This window comes from Convolutriloba macropyga, chromosome 3 (genome assembly GCF_964194025.1).
Source record: "Convolutriloba macropyga chromosome 3, txConMacr16.3, whole genome shotgun sequence".
NCBI lineage: Eukaryota > Metazoa > Xenacoelomorpha > Acoela > Convolutidae > Convolutriloba > Convolutriloba macropyga.
This window is the reverse complement of record NC_134470.1, coordinates 21337303-21359821: the sequence shown is the minus strand read 5'-3', so window position 1 is coordinate 21359821 and position 22519 is coordinate 21337303. Positions and strand designations below refer to the sequence as shown.

The window sequence follows — 22519 nt, the reverse complement described above, 5'->3', positions numbered from 1 at the left end:
GGATGCGTGTTTTTTGAAAGAAACTCTCACAGAATCAGCGTTTTGAAAAATTAAAATATCAATTTTAAAGTCAACCTGAAGCCCTTCTCCGAGTTTTGTAGCTATATTATGTATTCTACAAATGTATTGTATAGTTTTGTTTCATATCTTTTTTGTTTGTGTTGGGAGTTGTAATTGTATGGTTTTTAACGTGCTGTATCGGTGCTCCAATAATTTAATATTATTATCTCAAAGTACAAGTTTGGTCCACATAGGGTAATATTATCGCTATATAAGACCTATTTTCTGCATATTTATGAATTAGAGTGTTGCAAGCAACCGATTCACTAAAGTTTTGGAATAAAATGTGGACATGTGGTGTTTTTATAAGCGAAAAAATGGAATGATTTTATATTTTATTATGAAGAATACGATAGACGATATCGTGGAAAATTTGATAGGGCATGACTTTTATCGTTTTAGAACTTTATGTCAAAGTGTACTTTTAGTCTCGCTAGATGCGACAGTGGCCTTACCAGATCTGATGGGAAAATCACCTTAGAGGCTCCAGGCTGGTAGAAGTTTATAAAAAATTTACCAAAAAAAAGTTGAGTGACTGAAGTTCTCATTTTTCTCTGCTTGCTTATGATTATATTTGACTCATGAAACTAAAATTTAGTAGGGCATCAAAGGCAACTTTTTAAAGCTTCTATTTTTCCTTAGATGAGACCTCGATTTGTGAAATTAATCAAAAACGTTGTAGGGGGCTTAAAGGGGAGAGAGATCTTTTCATGGGTTAGCAAAAAGTTTGCTCCTCTTAATTTTGGGGGAAACATTGCCCGCTTTTCTTTGCTTTTTCCGACGCTGAGTCAACCATGCAAAAATACGTTCCACGACAAAACAACCTAGTTATAACTTCAAAAGATTCCTGATTGATAAACTAACTTTTAATCAACCTCCATTCCGGTGATCCCCACTTCATACTTGTCCAGATACATCTGCGCTTTCGTATTCACCAGTTTCTTACTCAATCTACCCCACGTTAGCCACGCACGCTCTAACATCAACAGCGTATTGGCCACCACTGCAAATGCATCCCAAATAGTGACTCCTATGAACCTGTTTGAACTTATGATGAACCCATCTTTCCACTGGAGCAGGATCTCTATTGGTTGGAAGTCGCGCAGGAAGGGGGAGGAACTGTTCAATCGACTCAGCACTGTCTCGCCACGGATCTCTGATTCTTGAAGGACGTCCTCTAACTTATTCTCGTACCTGTGGAATAAAGTTTACACCTCCATTACTGTTATCATAATGTAAGAAGCCTTGGTTCCTGTAACGAGGTACAATCTAATGAGAACACAGAATAGGCTGAACACAATCGTCAAACAAAAATCTGATCCAAAATCATTTTGAACGCAAGGAAGTCGCTGTCATTCGCTTTGAGATGGCCGGTTGAAACACTCACGTGAAAGTTTTATGATGTCAGATCTCAGCGGTGCCACATTTTAAAACTGCCCTCTCTCGATTAATGCCATAGACCGACTCTTCTGAATTATATGTTGACTGCTGATTAGATGTTGACACTTCGACAATTGTACTCATACTCTATGATTGATTTGTGCTACCCTTAGTTGAAGATTAGTGCCGTAGTTGAGACGTTGACATATGGAAAGAACGATTTTGGCCCACATTGGGTATGAAAAGACCATGGTCGACAGGACTAAGGTATGAAAAAATTTTGGGTTTGAGCTTTAGTGCCATTTATTAACATAGCAAATAAAATACGCGGACAACCAATTTAAGTTCATGGTGACTTTCAAATTACCAGATTAATACAATTTATTGTAAACGAGGAAGGCCAACAAATAGCTCCAACATCTCCATAGAAATCGCGGAGTATTTATGCGAGGCTTGCTTTTTCCTCTAACCAAATCACAAAATTTTTCAGCAGCCTATAAACATGAATGCTACCATACAAAAGCTTGTGGTGCGCAGATTTTAACGATGTAGCTTTTAACGTTCTACCAATTCGAAAATTTCCACTTTTAAGAGTTTTGGAGATTTTTTGATCGGATTTTCTGAGCGATATATGGAACCCGCTCAAGAGTTTTCAGTCAAAAATTATGTTGATAGCCACAAGGCGTTAGCAATTATGTTGCACCGTAAACAGTATTATTTTGGTGCAACATTACTGATAAAGCCTTGCGGCCATTAACATGATTTTTGAAACAAAACATATTAGAGTACGATACTCTGCAGAAACTCTAAAGCGGGTCCCAAATATCGCTCAGAAAATCTCAAAAACTATTAACAGTAGAAATTCTCGAATTGGTGGAATATCGTTAAAAACTATCGTTAGAAGCAATTGAGGCAAGTGTTTTGCTAGTTCTGAACGTTTAAAACCAAATTCTTTTTGCAAAATCTGTTTTATTCTTTTTTTATTTTGAAGTTTTTTGACAGTTTTAGTGTTTACTGTGGGGTTTAAGAGAGCCAAGGAAACTAAAAATTCACAAAGTGCAAATTTGACAATTCATAGCACATCGATACAGAATAATTCTTTTCAAAACGTTAAACCATGAACTTTCACAAAATCCTTTTTAGCAATGTTTCAATTTTTCTGAAATGTTTTGCTTCTTTTGTCCTTCCATAAATTTGAAGGGAACATAAACGCTTCTCTTTGCTCACAAATATTTTGTTTGTATTTTTCGGAGCGCACAATCTTCTCCTGAAGGTATTAACAAATGTGGCTAAGTACAAGTGGCAGTTGCTCACTACTAAAAGTCAAATGAAAAGTTCGCCACAATTGGCGTAATTTTTCTCATTTTAAACTTTACTAGTGGTTATAGCGGTGTACAATAGCCTCAAATGTCGTCATTTGAAGCTACTTTGAAGCTACCCCCGACTGAAGCAGTCTACAATATAATCGAGCTCCAAACAGTCGTTCGAGAGAATTCTTCCGTCGTTAGTCGGTTACATTTTAACTAATTAACAAATGATTTTGCTATTTTTATTTTACAAATCCGTTAAACTTTTGTTGTTCGTTTTTCTCCTTGTGTTAAAATGATGAAGACAGACCTAAGCCAGCCTACATATCTATGTTGGATTTGATATTTCATAGAAATATGCAATCAGCAATCAGAAGTAAAGATATTAACAACCAAAACCTCACTGATTTTGTAAAATTCGTTTTGCATTTTTAAAATTTTTTGGAAATTATGTTTCTCCCCATTTCAATTTGAAGGATAATTGTAAGCATCTGCTAGATCGCAAAATTTTGCTAGTAGAAATTACACTCCATAAAACTAAGAAATTTTTGCCTTTCGTTGTGTTTGAATGGCGCAGGACTTACGTTCTCCTATTTATTTATATTGATTTCGACAATTAATTGTACTTATATAAAAGCATTCGGTTTGAAGATTTCAATGACAAAAACATCAATATATTAGTTATTTTTCTCCCAATTTTTCCCATTTCATTCGATAGTTTTCGTTATGGTTTCTGCTTTTTTGTTCTGGTCTCTGAGGGGGTCAATAAATATTTCGTCTTGGTAAAAAAAAATTGCCAGCTTGTTTTTTTCTTTTGAGCCAGGATAAAATTTTTTGAAGTGTATAAGCATAAATTTTTCATTAATTAGTATTATCTGGTACTTTTTCTAAACTATATAAGTTTTTTTCCAACTTCTTTTTCTGTCTTTGAATGATGAAAACTGACCTTAGTTCAGCTTATATATAGCCGCTCAATTCGCCAAAACCTTTAATTGTAATGAAAGCAATTATGTTTTCTGCATTTTATTTGGGAATCGTTCTTCTGGTCTCTGCTTTGATGTGAAGAGTCCGTAAATTTATCTTCTGGCTCACAATATTGATAGTTTGTTTCTTTTTGTTTCTTTTTTGTTTCTAAGCATAATTTTTCGCAAACAAAATAGAAATTATCTCGCTTCTTTTTAAAAACAGTTTGACTTTTGTCCCTACTTTTCTCTGTTTCTGAATGGCAAAGGCAGACATACGTTGGCCTATATATCTATGTTGAGTTTTCCAATTCAATGGCTTCGAGTAAAAGCTATCTGTTTTAAATACACCAATGACGAAAGAGTTAACGTATTTGTTAAATTCTTCCTCCATTTTTTCAACTTTATTTGGAAAGTTTTTTATTGTCTCTGTTTCAATTTGAACGGTCAGTGGTCGTTTCCTGTGGCTCATGAAAATGCCGTTTAGCTTTTTTCTGAGATTACCTTTTCAAGTCTTGGAATCGTGAAAGCTGACCTTATCTAAACTACATATATGTAAGGAAATTGCCATGTCGTAGAATTAGAGAACAGGCAATCGTTTTCACAGATATCAATGAGATATATATTCAATAAATTTGTTTAAAAAATCTTACTTTTTCCACTTTGTTTGGAAATTTCTAATTTTTGTATCTATTTTGATTCCAAGGGTCATTGAAATTAAATACCAGCATGCAAACTTTCCTGTTTGTTATATTGTTGAGCAAGAACGATCCATTTAGGGACATGAACAAAACTTTATAAATTAGATTTGACATTTCTTCAAAAGTTAAATAGTTCAATGCCACTGATAAACAAAATCGCAACCTGAAAACAACCATTAGAGTGAAAAAATTAGAAGATAACTGAAGGCTGCTGTAAAATTTCTAAAACAGCAAATCGATTTAAAAAATAGTCATAAACTGAATACTATTGCTATTTAAATAACAGAAAATAATAACAGAATACAAGGTGTTCAATTAGATCAGACGTGCTCTCGACACGTTTTGTTTTTTCTCTCCTCTCGGAGCTATGATTGAAAAGAAATATTCTATCGTTCTCTTTGTTTTTGACTTAGCGAGCCCTCATGCTTGATATAAACTCAAACTAATGCCATGCTACTTGGATGTGCAATTTATTCAATCAATGAAACTAAGAATAATCAAATTCGGTCAATGTTTTTCCAGTCAAGCTTCAGCATTTATTTGCAAATTTTTATATTTAAATTTCTATAGATAACTTTTATCTAGCAATATGCAAGATCTGAACTGCAATTTTGAATGACTCAAAAGATTTTGCAAAACAGAAGTCAGAATATTCTGCTCCAGAAACAGTAAGCACTAATGATCAAAGTTTCTAATGGTATACCGGTGACTGAAAATTAAAACAGTTTTACAGGTCTGATAAAAGACACAAGCGAAACGTTTCACTTCATGGCGCAGCAATATCAAGCATCGTTTTCAGCAGAAACTCATGGATAATAATGATTTGAACAAAGAATGACTTCCTGCAAAAAATTAACCATTTGTTCTCTGTACTGGTTGCATACAATATGGATTAAATGTTTACATTTTATTAAGACTATAAAGAATCATTTTCATTATGGTTACAGCCGTTTTAAACTTCTTCATTTGGAGAAAAGCATTTCCACCAAAAACTTTTTAAAAAATCAAAAATGATTGCCAATTTTTTGAGATATGCCTATTTTCTTCTCGGCCCATAAAGAAAATTACTAAGTGTTACCGGAGTAAGATGATGGCAAGCAAGACCCGGTAGTCAAAAATAATAGTCTGGCTGATTTATAAAGAGAAAATACGTATCTAAAAGTCAGCTGGACTAGTAATACAAAAACGGCGTATCCAAATCATCCATGTTAGGCTTCACATAAATAGAAAGCTCTGAAAGACAGAAAGATGGTGCAAACGTAATCATCAATTTTTCTTACAAATATCCATTACATAAATATATCCATTACATAGCATACCATAACATACCAGAAAATATATCCATTACATAACATACCATAACAGAGAAATCCATTCTAGATTTATCCCGCAAAAATCTTGCAAAAATCTTGCAAGATTTTGATGTATATTGATCGACTCCTGCATTTCGAATGGCTGCCTGGTAAGATTTGCAATATTCTAAGAATCAACAGCTTAAATAAATACTCACAAGAGATCATAGCGCGTTCTTCGCTGCAACCACGCCTCAGAAAGAACATTCTCAGGTGCCAAAATGGTTCTGATAAAGACTTTTGCCAACAAAAGAGGTCCAAAATAAACTCCGATGAAATGAAATGTATTTGATTGAAATACGAACAAGAACAAGGAAGGAATTTAGCAAAGTACAATTTATATATACCGTGGTAGATCAGAACTCCTATAGTATTTCCACAACTGCAGATCCCTAGACCAGAATGAAAAAGAGAGGAGGGAAAAACTCCAAACATTATACTGGAAGTACTCAAAAAGTCAGTTTCAAATTTGACTTCAATAGAATTTCCCTCAGTTGATTTTTTTATTTTAGCTCAATCAACCAACAATTGCAGTCATTTATGCTTAATAAATAACTGAAGTGTTCATAGCCGCAAAAGGCAATGGGTGTCCAAAGTTATAACGATACCAGCAAAATCAAACTTTGCAACAACAATTTATAACAAGTACCACGGCTTTTCACGCCATATATCAATGAACATAACCGACTAACGTCGGGGAAATTACTCTCAAACGACCGACAAGCGGCTGGCTTCATCAGTAGCTAGCCACGGTTTAGTGTGGCTAGCTTTAGCTAGATTAGACTCTGAAACTTTTAGTTATCTAGCCTTGTTAGGAAATAAATCAAATGAAAAACTGATATTTAAAAAATTTGTAAGTTATTGCAAAATTTAAAATAAAAGCTTCCACATTTTGCAGTAAAAAAGTTCAAACTATTTTTTGTCTCTGAAGTTATGTCAAGTAACCCATCTGCAAGACTGGAAAAGCTTCGTTGGCCAGTAATAATCGTTAAACTCAGAAAAGGCAAAAACATTCAAAAATTTTGAAAACAATCGCAAGTTTTAACAAAATCTTGCTAAAACTCAAGATATTATAATATTCAAAACTATTTCATTGTCTCAGGAGACTATCCGGTATCCCTATTTCAAGCTTTAAATAGTTTCACTGTCTCCTAAAGATCCATAAACTCGGATCATGATAATAATTGTCCGAAAATTTGAAAAAAAAATTATATTTTATAAAAAATTGCAAAAGCTGGAATCATTAAAATATTGATAGCCATTCCATTAATTCTAGAAACTATACGATATTTTATCATCAAACCTTGGATGGGGTCTCTAGGCCCCTGGTGCCGGAAAACATGATAAATTCGAAAAGATTCAAAAAACTTGAAACTATTTGATGTTATTAAAATCTTGGAAAACTTTTCATTACATCTAGATGCTAAGCATTAATCAATAATCAAACCCTAGAGGAGATTATGTGGCTCTTGAGGCTGGAGAAACCTAAAAAACCGACAACCTTTTAAAAAACTTGAAAAAAATGCAAATTTTATCAAAAAAGAAAATCGCTAAAATTTGTCATATTAAAAAATTGAAAGATATCCCATTGCAAATAAAATTATTTTAATAACTTATTATAAAATCCTTCAAGACGTTTTCTGGCCCCTGCGTCTAGAAAGACGTGAATAAAGAAAAATGACAAACAAATTGAAAAAAAATTGCACGTCTTGTCAAAAAAAACGCTAAAATTCGTGATGTTAAAATGTTGAAACCATTCCACTACCACAAGAAATTAAGAAGTAACCTATTATAAAACACTAGAGGAGGTTCCTTGACACCTAGGACTGAAAGAACTCAAAAAACGACAAAAATTTTCAAAAAGGTTGAAAAAAATTAAGAAAATTAGTAAAAATTTGTGTGTTTTTAGCGATGGTTTGTTCGAACGTAGCTACGGGGGAGGGTGGGGGCAACAGTAGGGGTAATAGCGCGGTTGGGGGTTTGGGTAATAAGCGCGGTTGGGGGTTTGGGTAATAGTGGGGGGGGGGGTCAACAGTGGGGGTGTCTTCAACCTCTAAGAACCACCCTTTACACCATAAGTATAAGTCTCCAAAACAGTTTGAGCTGAAACAGAGCTAACAGGTTCTAAGAGCAGTTATTTCCCGCTGGGCGCTACCTCTTTATCCCATTTTTATCGCAGGCGACACAACGGAAACAATCCAAGATTCCACGGGAGCACCCAGCCTCAAACTGTATGCTTCGGGTTACGACAGTCAGGGTCTGCACGGAGTCGCGATTGGCATACACCTCCGACTGGCCAATCACGTCATGGAATGGAGAGCCTGTGGAGCCAGGATCTGCTACATGAGGCTGCATGCAATACCAGTGGCAATCTCCATAATCTGTGCATATGCCCCGATTCAAGATAGCAGTGTACGAGACAAAGAGGCATTCTACTCAGAGCTGCAAAAATGCCTCAAAGACGTCCCCAAGAAGGACGTTCTAGTCGTTGGCGGCGACTTCAACGCCAAAGTTGGTTTGCCACTCGACGGCGAGAAGCAAAATATCGGACGTTTTGCAACAGGATCCCGAAACGCTAATGGCGAACTACTGGCGCACTTCGCCGTACTAAACGACCTTGTAATTTCCAACACCACATTCCAAAAGAAGAGACATTCCCTTCATACTTGGCGATCAAATGATAACAGAACAAAGAACCAGATCGACTACATGTTGATATCAAGACGATGGAGAACATCAGTAAATAATACCTTCAACACCAAGCTCTTTCTCACTGACACGGACCACAAACCTGTTATTTCGGTGATCCGATTGCGATTGAAGGCATACACAAAGAAGGCCAAGACGATCGCTTACAACCTGGGATCCCTGCGCATACCCGCGGTAGCCGACGAGTTCAAAGATACGCTACACAGTTTGTTTGACGCAGCTGAAGAAACAGGCGATGACGTGGAAGCTAAATGGTCGCAACTGAAATCCATCCTTCACCAAGCAGCTGAGAAAAGTCTCGGAAAATCTGAGCAAAAGAAGAATGCATGGATCAGCAGCGAAACTATTGAGCTTGTCAAGAAACGTGCTCGAGCCCGCAACCGATCGAAGAAAGCGGAACTGCGGAAAACCATCAAGAAGGCAGTCCGCATGGACAAGACAAAGTATTTTGACACCCTTGCCCAGGAAATGATCGACGCGGACGAAACGGGCAACCTGAGAAAGGTTTACTCTGTTGTCAAGCAGTTAGCAGGGAAACGTTCAGCCATCAGCGAGACTCTCAAGAGTGCTGACGGCCACCCGATTAATGATGCAAAGCAGAGAATAGAAGTATGGGCCAACCACTTCGAAAAATTGCTGAACCGACCACCGCCAGCAACTGCCGACATTACAGAGAATCAATATAAACCTCTCTCCGTAGTGAGCACTGACCCGCCCTCGCTTATGGAAGTGCAAACAGCCATAAGCAAGCTCAAAAGACGCAAAGCGGGTGGGCCGGACAACATACCGCCGGAATTCTTCTTGGATGGCGGTACTGCTCTCGCACAGGAGTTGACCAAACTCCTACAATGCATCTGGGCAACAGTATCCATGCCAATGGACTGGAAGACCGCAGTAATCGTCCCCCTCTTCAAGAAAGGCGACAAAAAGAATTGCGCTAATTACAGGGGCATATCCCTTCTCAGCATTGCTTTCAAAATCCTTGAAGCAGTAATAAAGAATCGTCTCGAACCAGCGTATATAGGCCGCGCAAATCAAGCGGGTTTCAAAAAGAACAAAGGCTGCAGAGATCAAATTTTCGCTATACGTCAGATACTCGAGCAACGCGAGGAGTTCAAAAGGTTGACAAACCTAGTTTTCATAGACTTCAAAGCCGCCTTCGACAGCGTGGATCGAAAATGCATCTGGCGTATCTGTGAGAACCTTGGACTACCAGACACACTCCTCAACGTGCTACGAATGCTATACGCAGAGACCTACAGCCAAGTCCGAGTATACGGCACCCTGTCCCGCCAATTCAGTATCCTCAGCGGTGTCAGGCAAGGCTCGATCCTGGCCCCCTTCCTATTCAACCTCGCAATCGACTGGATAATGGAAGAAGCCCTCCGCAATGACAACGTAGGCGTGTCTCTGGATGACACGATAATTGCCGACCTCGATTTTGCAGACGACATCTGTCTAATGGATGATAATGGAAACGACGCCCAGAGGCTACTCGACAACGTAGCCAGAAATGCAGCGGCAGTCGGCCTCTACCTGAACGTCGGCAAAACCAAATTCTGCTCCCAGGACATCAATCAGAAATTCCACGTCTACGGCGAAGAACTGGAACGTGTTGAAGACTTCACCTATCTTGGAAGTAAAATACAGCTCGACGGCAACGTAACATCTGAAATCAAGGCCAGGATAGGCAAAGCTGCAGGTAGTTTCAAAAACCTTAAGAACATCTGGAACCAGAGAAGCATCCCTCAGCTTGTAAAAGTGAAGATTTACAAGGCATGCGTACGAAGTGTACTCTTGTATGGTTGCGAGAGCTGGCCAGCAAAAAATTCTGATATAAACAGTTTGCAATCCTTCGAAAATCGATGTCTTCGACGTATTCTCCACAAAGGACAGGACCTCCCCGCTGAAAGTATCACCACCATTGCAAAATGTGATTCCCTTGCCACGACGATCCAAACAAGACGCTTGCGATGGCTAGGGCATGTCCTCCGAATGAATCCGTCCGAAATTCCAAACGCAGCGCTCGAATTCGAAAAGGGCGATAACTGGAAGAGACCCCCAGGCGGCATACGCAAGACCTGGCGAAGAATCGTTCGTGACGAAGTAAAGAAGCATATCAAACCACCGAAAATGTCAGCGAAGAAATGGGAGACTGAATGGTTCGACCTGTGCAAGGAAACAGCCCAGAACAGAAAGCAATGGAGAGGTCTTATTCGGGACCAAAATGTGGCGGGATAAGGGCAGCACTGCCCGTGAGCCCTATCTGGAATCTGGAATCTTTATCCCATTTTTGAGGACAAAAAGTCAAAAGCGTCAGACGAAAAATCGGTCAGGCGACAAATCGCATAAAAAAGACCGACAGGACTAATATAATTGCTACAAACTTCGTTTCAGAGCAATTAATAATATTGCCGTGATATGATTATTGCCAATGAAAATAGGAATTAGTTGCTATGTCGAAAATGAAATTTGACAAAATGGCAGAGACTGTGATATGAATTGACATAAAACTATACCTTGACATGAAGTGGAAGCTTTTGAAGAACCTGGCTGCAAAAGTCCACCTGATGTCATTGATTGCATAGAGGAGGAAAGAGAGTCTGTCTTGGGTTTTAACCCTCTCAGAGATCTCCTCAAAGGAGGGGTGGATCGCAACCCACGCACCATTCTCGCTCGCACTCAGCCTGAACCACAAACCAACATATTTCAGACAAGGTTGTTCTTTTTTCTTATCAAAACATATAAATGGTGGATTATACTTTGGACATTATTGTTTTGCCTGAAGCAAAAAAAAAACAAATCTTGTGGAAATAGGGAACAGAAATTGTTTGATATGGATTGCCTTTCCACTGAAAATTGATAGGGAAAAAATTTAGTTTCTAAGCCTGCACGAGATAATGCCCCTCAAGCAAAGTATTTGCTGTTATACTTTTAATTTATTTTAAAATTTTATTTCATTGGGGAAAGGGGAGCGTCATGTTGCATATTGCATAATACATAATACCTGACAGAGGCAAACACGAAATCTCGAGTGGCATACTCGGTGGGTCCTTTGAATACCACAATAGAGAGGGGAGAGTTCTCCTGATTTGCGAGAGAGGGTTCTTCTGCATAGATGTCATCTATCTGCCCACACACTGAAGTCAACTCGGAGGGCGAGAGGGCAACTGGCACTTCCGAGGAGGCCTGAAAACAAGTACCCAAAATTCCAGGAAAAGGCGATATCATGTTATGGTTAATCAGAGCTAAAACCCACAACTAAATTACTTTAGGTCAAATGGGTTTCACATTTGTGGCTGTTTAGAAATTCTTTCAAACTTTGTGTAATCATTTTTTGATAACCAGAAAATCGCGAAAAGTGGGATTTTTTTCATTGACAACTTGGGACCGTTCATGTTTCCAGTAATCATACAAGGCATGTACATGATCCCGCAAACCATACAAAATTCTCTTGCGCAATCCTTGTGTTACATTTTCTTGTGTCTGAGATTCAGTTAAAAAGATGTTATTTGATCACATAATACTGAATCATAAGTAAATATACAAGAGTTTGACACTGAAAGTCAACAGAAATCAAACAGAACACCACCGTGAATAAGGAAATGAATTACATAAATAGGGAGAAAATGTTTGTGGGGGAAGGTCTAAACGGTTATCAACAAAGATATGCAACTTAAATAAGGAATTCCAATCATTAAGCTGGAACCAATTAAAGCTTGTACTGTTAATAACCACCCTCATCCTTTCCTCCGGCTATTGGGCGGCCTTTTTACTAATCAAAAAGGAGTATTGGAGAATTGTCCTTTTACGACTTCAAGAAGCATTATGGTTTTCTGTTTTTACGACTCGAAGAGGCGTTATGGTTTTCTCTTTTTTTTTCATAAGTGAGCGAGCAAAAAAAAAAACCGGAAGCACAGGGAGTAAAAAACTTTGAAAAAATTGTTTCTGTGATCAATTGTGAGAAGAGCTATTTTTGCCTTTTGTTCATGCCTTCTTTTGCGTGTCCGGACAAAACAGTCCGACACATAAAACTCCCAGAAAAAACTCCCAAATTTTCAAATATGCCCAGACAAAACAGTCCTAGACAAATTAGTCCAATAAAATCTGACTCCCTAAAAAATATTGAAAAAATTATTAAAAAACATCTAAAAACAATTAACAAACATAATCTATGACATATGCTTCTGAAAGCATTGTTTCTAATTGAAAACAATTAGGATTAAAACAAAAATTTGTTTCAAAATACATTATTTGGCAAAAAATATGTTGTAATAAGCTTAATAATTATTCAATAAGGGTGTTTTTTCTTTGTTAATTGGTGTGCATATGTTTAACTGTGCCTTTAGTTCGGACAATTTTGTCCGGGACTGTTTTGAATGGACTGTTTTGTCTGGGACTGTTTCGTTTGCTCACCCTTCTTTTGAAACAGCGATAAGCATAGGTGTGAAAAAATATTAGATAAACAAGCAAAATTTTTCGTTCACGTGCGTCTTTTTAATGTGCTGTTTTTTTGTTTTAAGTCTGTGGTACAAAAATTTGGTTTTTGTTGAGAAAAATGACTGAAAATTGATAAATTTTGTAACTAACATTTTGGCCAATTTCTTGCAGTTTTTCAATTTTCGAAAATTGCAAAATTTGTAAGCTTGATTATAAGTCAACAGTTTGATGGCTTCAATTGCACAGAAAAATACCTCTGTTGTTGAGTTTACTTTCATTATATACGGAAGTAATTGAGTTTTTCTAATTGCTCTGAGACGAAATTTGTAGCAATTTTATTAGTCCAGCACTCTTTCCTATGAGATTTTTCGCGACTGATTCTTAGTCCGACGCCTTGAAACTACCATCTTTGGTATGCTTATTGGTATTGATACCAGCCCCTGTATTCTCCCACTAAGAAATAGGAGTAATTGCAACTAAGGAATGACTCAAAATATTTCGCACTTTAAAATGTTTTAGTTTAATAGTTTTTTTTCCATTTTTTCTGTTCTCTCAATCCCTATCGCGGATTATGGGAATCAATGGCGGCTGATTGCAGGCAATCTGCTGGGTTTGTTCAACAATAATTTTGTATTACTACCAACAAAGGAATGAATTTTACTCGATTCCCTTGATATTTCATCGACATTTCATTAAAAATCAATCGATGAGACAGCGAAGGTTCAGTACGACTTTTTATATGATAGTGGCACATTTATTGACGCAAATTATTGGATCATGGAGACTGTTTTGAACTCACACAGATATCTTACTCCTATTTGGAATTAATTTTTTGATGCCCCCGCCCCTGTGGTAAACGTTGAGCAAACTGCACGTGACGAATTTTAAAAAAAAAGCAAACCAATATAATTCTATATAATGTAGTAGTAGTGCTGGTGTTTCTTTATTCACCCTTTCTCTAAACAAAGGTGGGGTGTGCTGAGCATCAAGGAGTGTTCCTCTTCTGCCTTCACCAGGCACTTCAAAATATTAATTCTGACTCAACAAGACCTGGAATATCGCCAGATTGGTCGAACCGCCCACATCTTGAATATTTGATTTAAAAAGTTGTTAAAAAAGAAAAAAACCTTCAGCACTAACCGTGCTTTTATTGAAATCGTTTGGCTGTTTAATAGAGTTCAGTGTGCTTTGCAGAACGTTTGAAATCAGAGGCAAGTTCTCGAATTTCTAGCGGATTTGGATGGATTCCAGCTTTTCTGAGGTGTTTCGCAGCTTTAAATTTCTTCAATGATACAATGGGACAGTCAGTTGTCGAGAAATAGCTCTGTTACAATAGCTCACTCTAGCATATGATTCCGTTTTCCGTCGTCGACTAACTAGCTCAAGAATTGAAACTTGAAAACGGTAAAACACCAACATCTGTCTATATAAACGGCTACAGGCCTATACCTATCCCCTACGCCCACAGTACCAATTCTTGACTATGATCAGCACAGGTTCACCGGACCCCTCCTCAAAAACCTGCTACTTTCCGTTTAGGTTTCACAAATTTTCTGGTGACAGAAACTAAAAATGTTATCCTAACTGGATTTTTTGGACAAAATGAATCTCAAGAGCTTCATAAAAAATTAACTGAAAAACATATATTCAGAGCTGGAGCTGTTCATGGCTGAAAACTAAAAGCTCAGAAGTCCCATTGTTGATTCCAAAATTTGGTTTATATGTTTTTGAAAATATATGAAACCAAAGTCTGGAAACAAAAAAATCAGATGGCAGCAGATTTTAAGATAGGTTTCGGGAGACAACAGAACACATTGGATTGGGTGAAAATTTCAAAAACAAACTGTTTAGCAAATTCATCAGACATCTAATTTTAATAACAAGAGGTAGCGCTCTTTCAGAAGCAACTATATCAAAACACTTAGCAGGACCAAAAACAATTTAAAATGAACACGTTCATTCACCAGAGTTTCCTTACCTGAAAAGATTCTGTTTGTTGTGTTTGTTTATATTTACTTTAATGCTTTCGACCCAACATTGCAAGCTCGCATAAAATTTTTGATCCTTTCTCAATAGAGATAGCCTCTAGAGACATAAATGTTTCGCGACACAGCTATCGGAAACTTTTCTCAAATATTTCTCTTTAAAGTCCATATCAGCATTGATTCGAAACAAAAAAAATCGTAAATATAATTAAGGCAGGTATCATAACCCAAAATTATAAAGCGCACAAAAACTGCACACTTCTGTTTTTGCCATTTTTAACTGCATGAAGATCTTGGTTCATTCTCCGTTGCACACCTCCCGCTTCTTACCGCACCCCTTTTTGGCTTAGAACCATTTTATTCTGATTCAACCAGCCACTATTCGTCAACAACCCTAGCTCTGCAGGTCTGTTCTGCAATCAAGTGCAGCATAATTACCGGTGGATCCTCGCATTTGTGTTCAATTTGGTCCTCCAAACACTGGAAAACGTCGTTGCACCTTCCGACGGATCTGTTCACGTGGTGGAAACAGTCCACAACTTCAAAGCATTCTGGCTCTCTGATTGTGTCCAGACGCATACACTCCACAAAGTAGGTGCACTGGTTCGGCAAAATGACTGGACCATTGATGCAACTGGAACAAAAGAAAGAGGATTATACCAATGGAAGGAAATTCGTTAGCCTTGATAAGAATCATTATAAGTTATCGTAAAGCTTGGAATGATCATGTAATGCCTAAGCTCTGATCAGACCGTAGCAGGTTGCTCACAGGGGTCCGGTCGGCTCAAGCGTAAACCATCCGCATAGTTTACGGCAGCAAATCTTGTTTGGATAGTCTCATAAGAACGGAAGCAATACTGCGGATGATATAATGTGGAATTAGAGCTCAAAATGTTAATTATACCTGTATACAGTCAAACAGGGCTCGGCGTAGATAAACTGTGTGTTCGGATCAAAGCAGTTGTCAAACACAGCCACAGTTGAACTGCATGTCGCTGGGAAGTTGGCACACTCCCACAAAAAACCACACTCACCCTCACAAATCTCAACATCGTCAAACGAATCTCTCTTTTTCCTATCTTTGTCACCTTGAGAACTTCTAGTTTCAATTCCTGATTCAGTTCCATTGATTTTAGAGGATGATTTTTTCATTGTGTTATGAAATTTGGAATACGATGAAGGATCGGAGAAAATCCCAGCGCCCGAGTTTTTGTTTTTTGACGTTGACCCGATTGTTGGAATCCCAAGGGCAGCAGTTGACGGTTTCTCATCTTCAGTCAGCTCTTTTTGAAATCGCGTTGACTGCGACAATGAGCGATCAAATGTTTTATTTTCTAGACTCATAGCCTCGCTTGAACTGGAAAGTTTTCTGCCAAAATTCTCTTTTCCATCATTGTTAACTGAATTAACAGCGGATTTAAATTGCTTTTTGTGTTGTTCTGATCTCTCCTTTTGTTCTTCTGAACTGTGTTTGGAGGAATCTTGGCCAGTTTTTTGAGGAACTTCCAGTGGCGGTTTTGGTGTCACAAGTTGAGGTTTATACATTAAGTGTCTCTTAGCACGTCTTCGATCAGAACCAGAACAATCAGATGTGTCGATGGTAGTGACTATGTTCTTTTGCAGCCATTCGGGAAGTTGATCCAATACGTCTTTGTATTGGTTGACCTCTTCAAGGGTGATGGTATATTCAATTGATATTGCTTCACATCTGTAAATTACATCCGGATGAAGTGTCAATTGGATAGGTAAATTTTGAAGACATAAATTTGCATGTTCTAAAGCCAAATTGAGAATCTATTATTAACACGGATGACAGAAGATGAAATTGGTATCTTTGGTTTTGTATGTTTCACAGGTTTACGCGTTCAGAAATCTCTGTGCATAGAAGAACGTAAAAAACATCGGAAACAACAGCTTGAAAAAACATAACCGACTAAACGTCGGAAAAATTGTTCTCGAACGACTAGTGAGAACTCTAATCAATTGCAGCCTACTCCAGTCTGGGGGAGTCTAAATGGGACCAAGAAGTTCAATAGTGAGCTTCAAATTACCACATTAGAGGTTAACATACGTCACATTGACCTCCTCAAGTTTAATCAGAAAATCATTTTGCTTATTTGAATTATTATTGGATGATACAAGCGTTTAAGATAAATAAATCAGTTTTCAGGTTTTTCTAGTTTTGCGTGTTGAATTTCGACTGCTTTTCTTTGATTCCTTCTGGTTTGTCACTTTTTCGTTTAACCATCGAAGGTCTGTTTCGGGCAAAGATCCATAATAGTGCATAGATGTTATCTAATGAATTGGGAATCAATGATGTATTGATGACATAGCCGGCCCCCTTTGCAAGATTGCAAAGAATAGTAAGGTAAGTCCATAAAGTTAAAGACGATTCTTGGTTGAAAATACAACTTTGGTAACCAATTAACAATGAAATAAATTTCTAGATAAACGTATAACTGACATTACGCAGGAAACAATCAACCTAGACAAATTTCGGGATTTCTAAGAACGTGCGTGATAATGAGCGGTTAATAAAGCGTAATAAGCCGAGAAACGCAAAAAAAAAATAAAGTAGCGAATTCGCAAAACTGCGGGTCAGCGGAAAATTCAATAAGGAGGTCAAAATATAGCTATCCGAACGTTTTGAGGGGAGTAACAGGTTGCTACGGTGTAGCGATATTTCTATTGGCGCAGAAAAAAACGGAGTTTGAGTTCAACTTTTCATGAACAAATTGTTCTTTTCCTGATACCAGAACTTACAAAGAGGCGAACCTTGTGAATTAGTGTTCAAATCAATGACAAAAAACTAGTCGGCTAAAACTTTACTCAATTTAACTACAGGCGAACTTTTTCATCAAAAGCTGTTTTTAGTTTAACGAATCTGACAATTTGGTCCGAGCCAGGATATACTTCTATGACTTTGGCCGGTGGCCAAAGACCTCGAGGCGTGAAATCCTCAAACCCAAACCAGATCGGCTACTTTCAAAGAGGGACATCCTTTAGTCCATTTGGAATGTTTCTGCTAGTTTGGGAGATATTCTCTCAGAAATCTGCTCCAAAAATGTTTGGCCAAGTGTTTTGGAGTTCTCCAAGACTTTGAGATTGTAATCTTTCTCTCGGAAAAAACACGAGGCGGAAAAATGAAAGTGAGTCTACCCAAAAGAAAATGGTTTGGCGTTAGGGGAAGTGGATCATTGATGTCAAGTATACAAGGTTTCATCTGCTGGTGTTCTGGATCCAATGACCTTGCACAGAGACAATTTGAACATTTGAATTAACCTTACCCAACTACCACCAAAGTGTGGTGCAAGAGGAGAATTATACTTCCATTCAATTTCAGTATCAAGGAAATGGAGTTTTGAGGCAAATTCCTTTGACGCTCTAAGTGATTCGATACCTTTCTTTAGTTCCGAACAAGAGCTGACAAAAGATTTCCCGTTGTCGAAAAAAATTTTTTTGGCTTTCCGCGGCGACGAATGAATCTGCGGATGCAATTCATTGTTGAGTCTGTAGACAGGTTTTCTGCTATCTCCAATTGGACTGTTCTTACCACCAAGCAGAGGGTTAGAAGTACGTAGGGTGTAGCGTGTCTGCCGCATTGAAATACGGGATTTCATGCATCATTCAACGACAAGGAATGCATCGGCCGACTGTCTGCCTAAAGATAGCTGCGCACTTCAAAATCCAATCGTTTTGCATAAGAACGCAGCCCGTTTGTTCAACTCCTGAGTCAGTGTTAATAATGTAAAAATTTTTATGGGCAGCTTCACAATTGGGTTTAGACCATCCAGAGTGATTGGGTGTCGGGCAGTTTCTAAAACCATTGCCTTGGACATTCGATCTTTTTGGCGCGGTGCTGATCATTGTTGTCAACGAACGGACAAAGATCTTTCAAAAGAATTGATGCTGAAAATTCCTTTTCATTTCGTTAGAGGAGATATTTCGACTGCAAACTTTTCATTATGCGATACCCGGATAACATAACTGTACGCAAAAACATGATGAGAGAGAACCAATTGTTTGCTTCGCCTCTTGCAAAGGTCGCGGAAAATAGCAGTACACATTAATTCTTATCAGTTCCAGTTGCTGAAACGTGTAATATCTATCACACACCCCTCAGTTGACCGTTTAGGGGCTTTCAGTGGCTGTATTGAGAATAAAAGTGGATGATGCTTCAAGAGATCTTGACAGGGCCATTGTTTCTCTTCGGAGCGGAAAAATGATGGTCCATTCAATCAACGATAAGTTGCGTTCATCTGTCGAACCTCATAGCCTCTTGAGCCGTCATCAGCGGGATTATCAGATGAAGCGATTGGGCCAATTGAGAGATGAAGAGACGTCGCGAACCTTTGCCAGTTTATTGGCAACAAACGTTTGATGACTCATTTCGTGAGTTCCCAACCAGTGGAGTACTGTTGTACTATCCGACCAGAAAAAAAATCCCATTTCTAAGTTTTGCAGTTCTTTGATAAACTGAGCTGATTGCGCGCCATACACTGCCGCTTGAAACTCCAGGTTTGGAATAGTCATCCTCTTGATCGGAGCTACTCTGGCTTTGCCCATCATGAACAGTTTTGTCAACGTACTCAATTCTTAGATAGTACACTGCTGATAGAGCATACTCTGAAGCGTCTGTGAACGTGTGAAGTGCTGTTGACAAGTTTTGCGATTTTCTACGAAAGAGAGCACGTAGAATGCTGATATTCTGGTAAGATGGAAGTTCATTTTTGAAATAAAGACAGTCTGGGAACTGCTAAACGTCCAGAGGTGCGTCCCATTTGGGACCCTGTTTCCAAGCTGTTTGCAGTAATTTTCGCACCCAGATTGTTTAAGGGGCTATTACTACTAGGGGATCAAAAATTGAAACAACGAACTACAGAAGTTTCCTCTGTGTGGTGAATTGATCATGGGGAAAACTTTTGGAAAAATTTTTTCTCAATAATTTACTCATCAGTGCTCACGTTCCACGGTATACCCAAAACTTTTTGAGGTAGAGGTGATGGCAGATCAGGCTTCAAACGATTCTCTTTTGCGAGATTTTTCAAGAACTCGTCGGAATTGGAGTTCCATTTTGTCAGTTTAAAACCACCAGGTGAAAGACACTCTTTGGTATTGTTCATAAAGTTTACAGCACTTTCAACGTTTGCTGTTGAGATACATAGGTCTTTGAGATACATAACGCTCCATGAAGTGTACTACTTGAGGAAATTTGCCCCGATTGTCGCGTGCTGAACAACGACGAGCGTAGGACAATATGCATGGGGAAGGTATGGGGCCAAAGATATGACGTGTGTATTCATACTCTTTAATTTTGCTATTGTGATTCCAGAGAAACTGAAGAAAAGCACGATCAGAGGGAACATTTATTATTTGCATAAACATTGGCTCAATATCTGCTGAAATTGCCACTTGCTGCTCGCTGAATCCTAAGATGACTCCCACAAAATTACTCAACAAATCGGGTCACTTCAGGAGGTTTGTATTCAAGGACTGACCATGAAAAACACTTGGTAAACGGTCGCTTGGTAGATCAGACATTTGAGGTTGCTGGATTTCATGTATCGTTTGCCGATAAGAAATGCATGGGCCAACTGTCTGCCTAACGATAACTGGGCATTTCAAAATCCAATAGTATTGCATAAGAACGCAGCGCGTTTAATCAACTCCTGAATGAGTGTTAATTATGTGAAGATTTTTCATGGGCAGCTTCACAATTGGATTTAGACCATCCGGAGTGATTGAGTGTCGGGCAATTTCTAAAACCCTTGCCTTCGAAAATCGACCTTTAGCGCGGAGCTGATAATTGTTGTCAACGTACGGAGAAAGTTTTTTCAAACAACTTGATGCTGAAATTTCCTTTCCTTTGCGTAGAGATATTTCTCCTGCAAAGTTTTCATTATGCGATACCCGTACGTATGAACATGAGAGAGATCCAATTGTTCGCAAATGTCGCGGCAAAAAGCAGTACGCAGTAACTCTTATCAGCCAATTCCAGTTGCTAAAACGTGTAATATCTATCACACACCTTTCAGTTGACCGTTTACGGGCTTCCAGATACAAGTGTATGATGCTTCAAGAGATCTTGACAGGGCCATTGTTTCTCTTCTGATCGGAAAAAAGATGGTCCATTCAATCAAAGAGAAGTTGCGTTCATTTGTCGAACCTCATAGCCTCTTGAGATGTCATAAGCGGGATTATCTGATGAAACGATCGAGCCAATTGAGAGATGAAAAGAAGTCGAGAATTTTTGCCAGTGTATTGGCAACAAAGAATCGATTTCTTATTTCGGGAGTTCCCAACCAATGGAGCACTATTGTACTATCAGACCAGAAAAATAACTTCCGATTTCTAAGTTTACAGCACTTTCAACGTTTGCTGTTGAGATATATAGGTCGTCCATTTGAACATTACGCTCAATGAAGTGTAAAACTCAAGGAAAATTGTCCCGATTGTCGCGTGCTGAACAACGAGGAGCGTAGGACGCTATGCATGGGGAAGATGTTGCGCCGAAGAAATGACGTGTGTATTCATACTCTTCGATTTTGCTATTGTGATTCCAGAGAAACCGAAGAAACGCAGGATCAGAGGGATCAACTTTAATTTGCATTAACATTTGCTCAATATCTGCTGAAATTGCCACTTGTTGCTAGCGGAATTCTAAGATGACTCCCACAAGATTACTGAACAAATCGGGTCGCCTCAGGGAGCTTGTATACAAGGACTGACCTTGAAATACAATGGATGCATTGGTGACTCGCCTGATTTTTCCGGGTTTGTTTTCATTTGAAACGCGATGATGAGGAAGATAAGAACAAGCAGTTTCTTTGTCTGTAGCTGGATCAACTTTAAACAACATAACCATTTTGCAGATCTTTCTGGAGCGTCTCCTCATATTTACTGTGTAGATCTGGTTTTCTTGCGAGCTTTTTTTTTAATTGCTTTCACTGTTTTTCTGCTAGCCATTTGTTGTTAGGTAACTTGGCGTTTTCCTTCCAAAGAAGGCCTATTTCATAATAACCATAAAAAATTTTGTAGTCGTTTCAAGAAAATGTAGAAACTTTTCATCATTTTTAGACATAGCCCTTTTTGATGAAGCTATACCGTAGTTGCCAATTTCCATCCACTCTCGTACTTTCGTGAAAAGTTCATTGTCTAGATGAGGATGAGAGCTGATTTGTGTTTTGAACACTGGATTCTGTTTGTCTGCAGTAACACTAATTTTACCTGCACAAGTCCGACCGAGAGGAGTTTCTACGGTGGCGTGTTTTTTGGGTCTTTAAATAACTTACTGTAATGGATCAGTTCCACATTGCCGATGCCGAAGATTAATGAAACTTTATTGTCATCAGGATCAAGGAACGACATGTGCTTCACATATTCAAAATTCTTGCAAAGCTTGTTCAACTCAAAGGTGTTAACAGGGTTCATATTCAAATCAGGAACTGCTAAGACTTCAATTACAAGGGTGGGTGTCTTATTTGACCAATGAGTTTTAATTTTTGCAGACACTGGAGAGCAAGCTATAATTTTTGCTGTGTGGTAGCCACTAAGAGGCATCTTGCCAAAAATATTTATATCAATACCTAGATTCAGGGCTGCGGATTGGAGGAGGAGGCTTTG

General features: G+C 38.4%; 1 protein-coding gene across 2 annotated transcripts in view; it reads right to left on the bottom strand.

The window, feature by feature from the left end:
- LOC142336057 (uncharacterized) overlaps window positions 1-22519 on the bottom strand; it is a 42656-nt gene that overhangs the window by 3258 nt on the left and 16879 nt on the right. For both annotated transcript variants that reach the window (XM_075384552.1, XM_075384553.1), the window contains exons 3-7: window positions 15801-16604; window positions 15335-15530; window positions 11479-11660; window positions 10991-11158; window positions 925-1254 (exon numbers count right to left, since the gene is read on the bottom strand). In XM_075384552.1, the coding sequence (XP_075240667.1) occupies window positions 927-1254; window positions 10991-11158; window positions 11479-11660; window positions 15335-15530; window positions 15801-16604 (1678 nt within the window). In that variant the 3' untranslated portion in view covers window positions 925-926. The remainder of the gene's footprint in view (window positions 1-924; window positions 1255-10990; window positions 11159-11478; window positions 11661-15334; window positions 15531-15800; window positions 16605-22519) is intronic.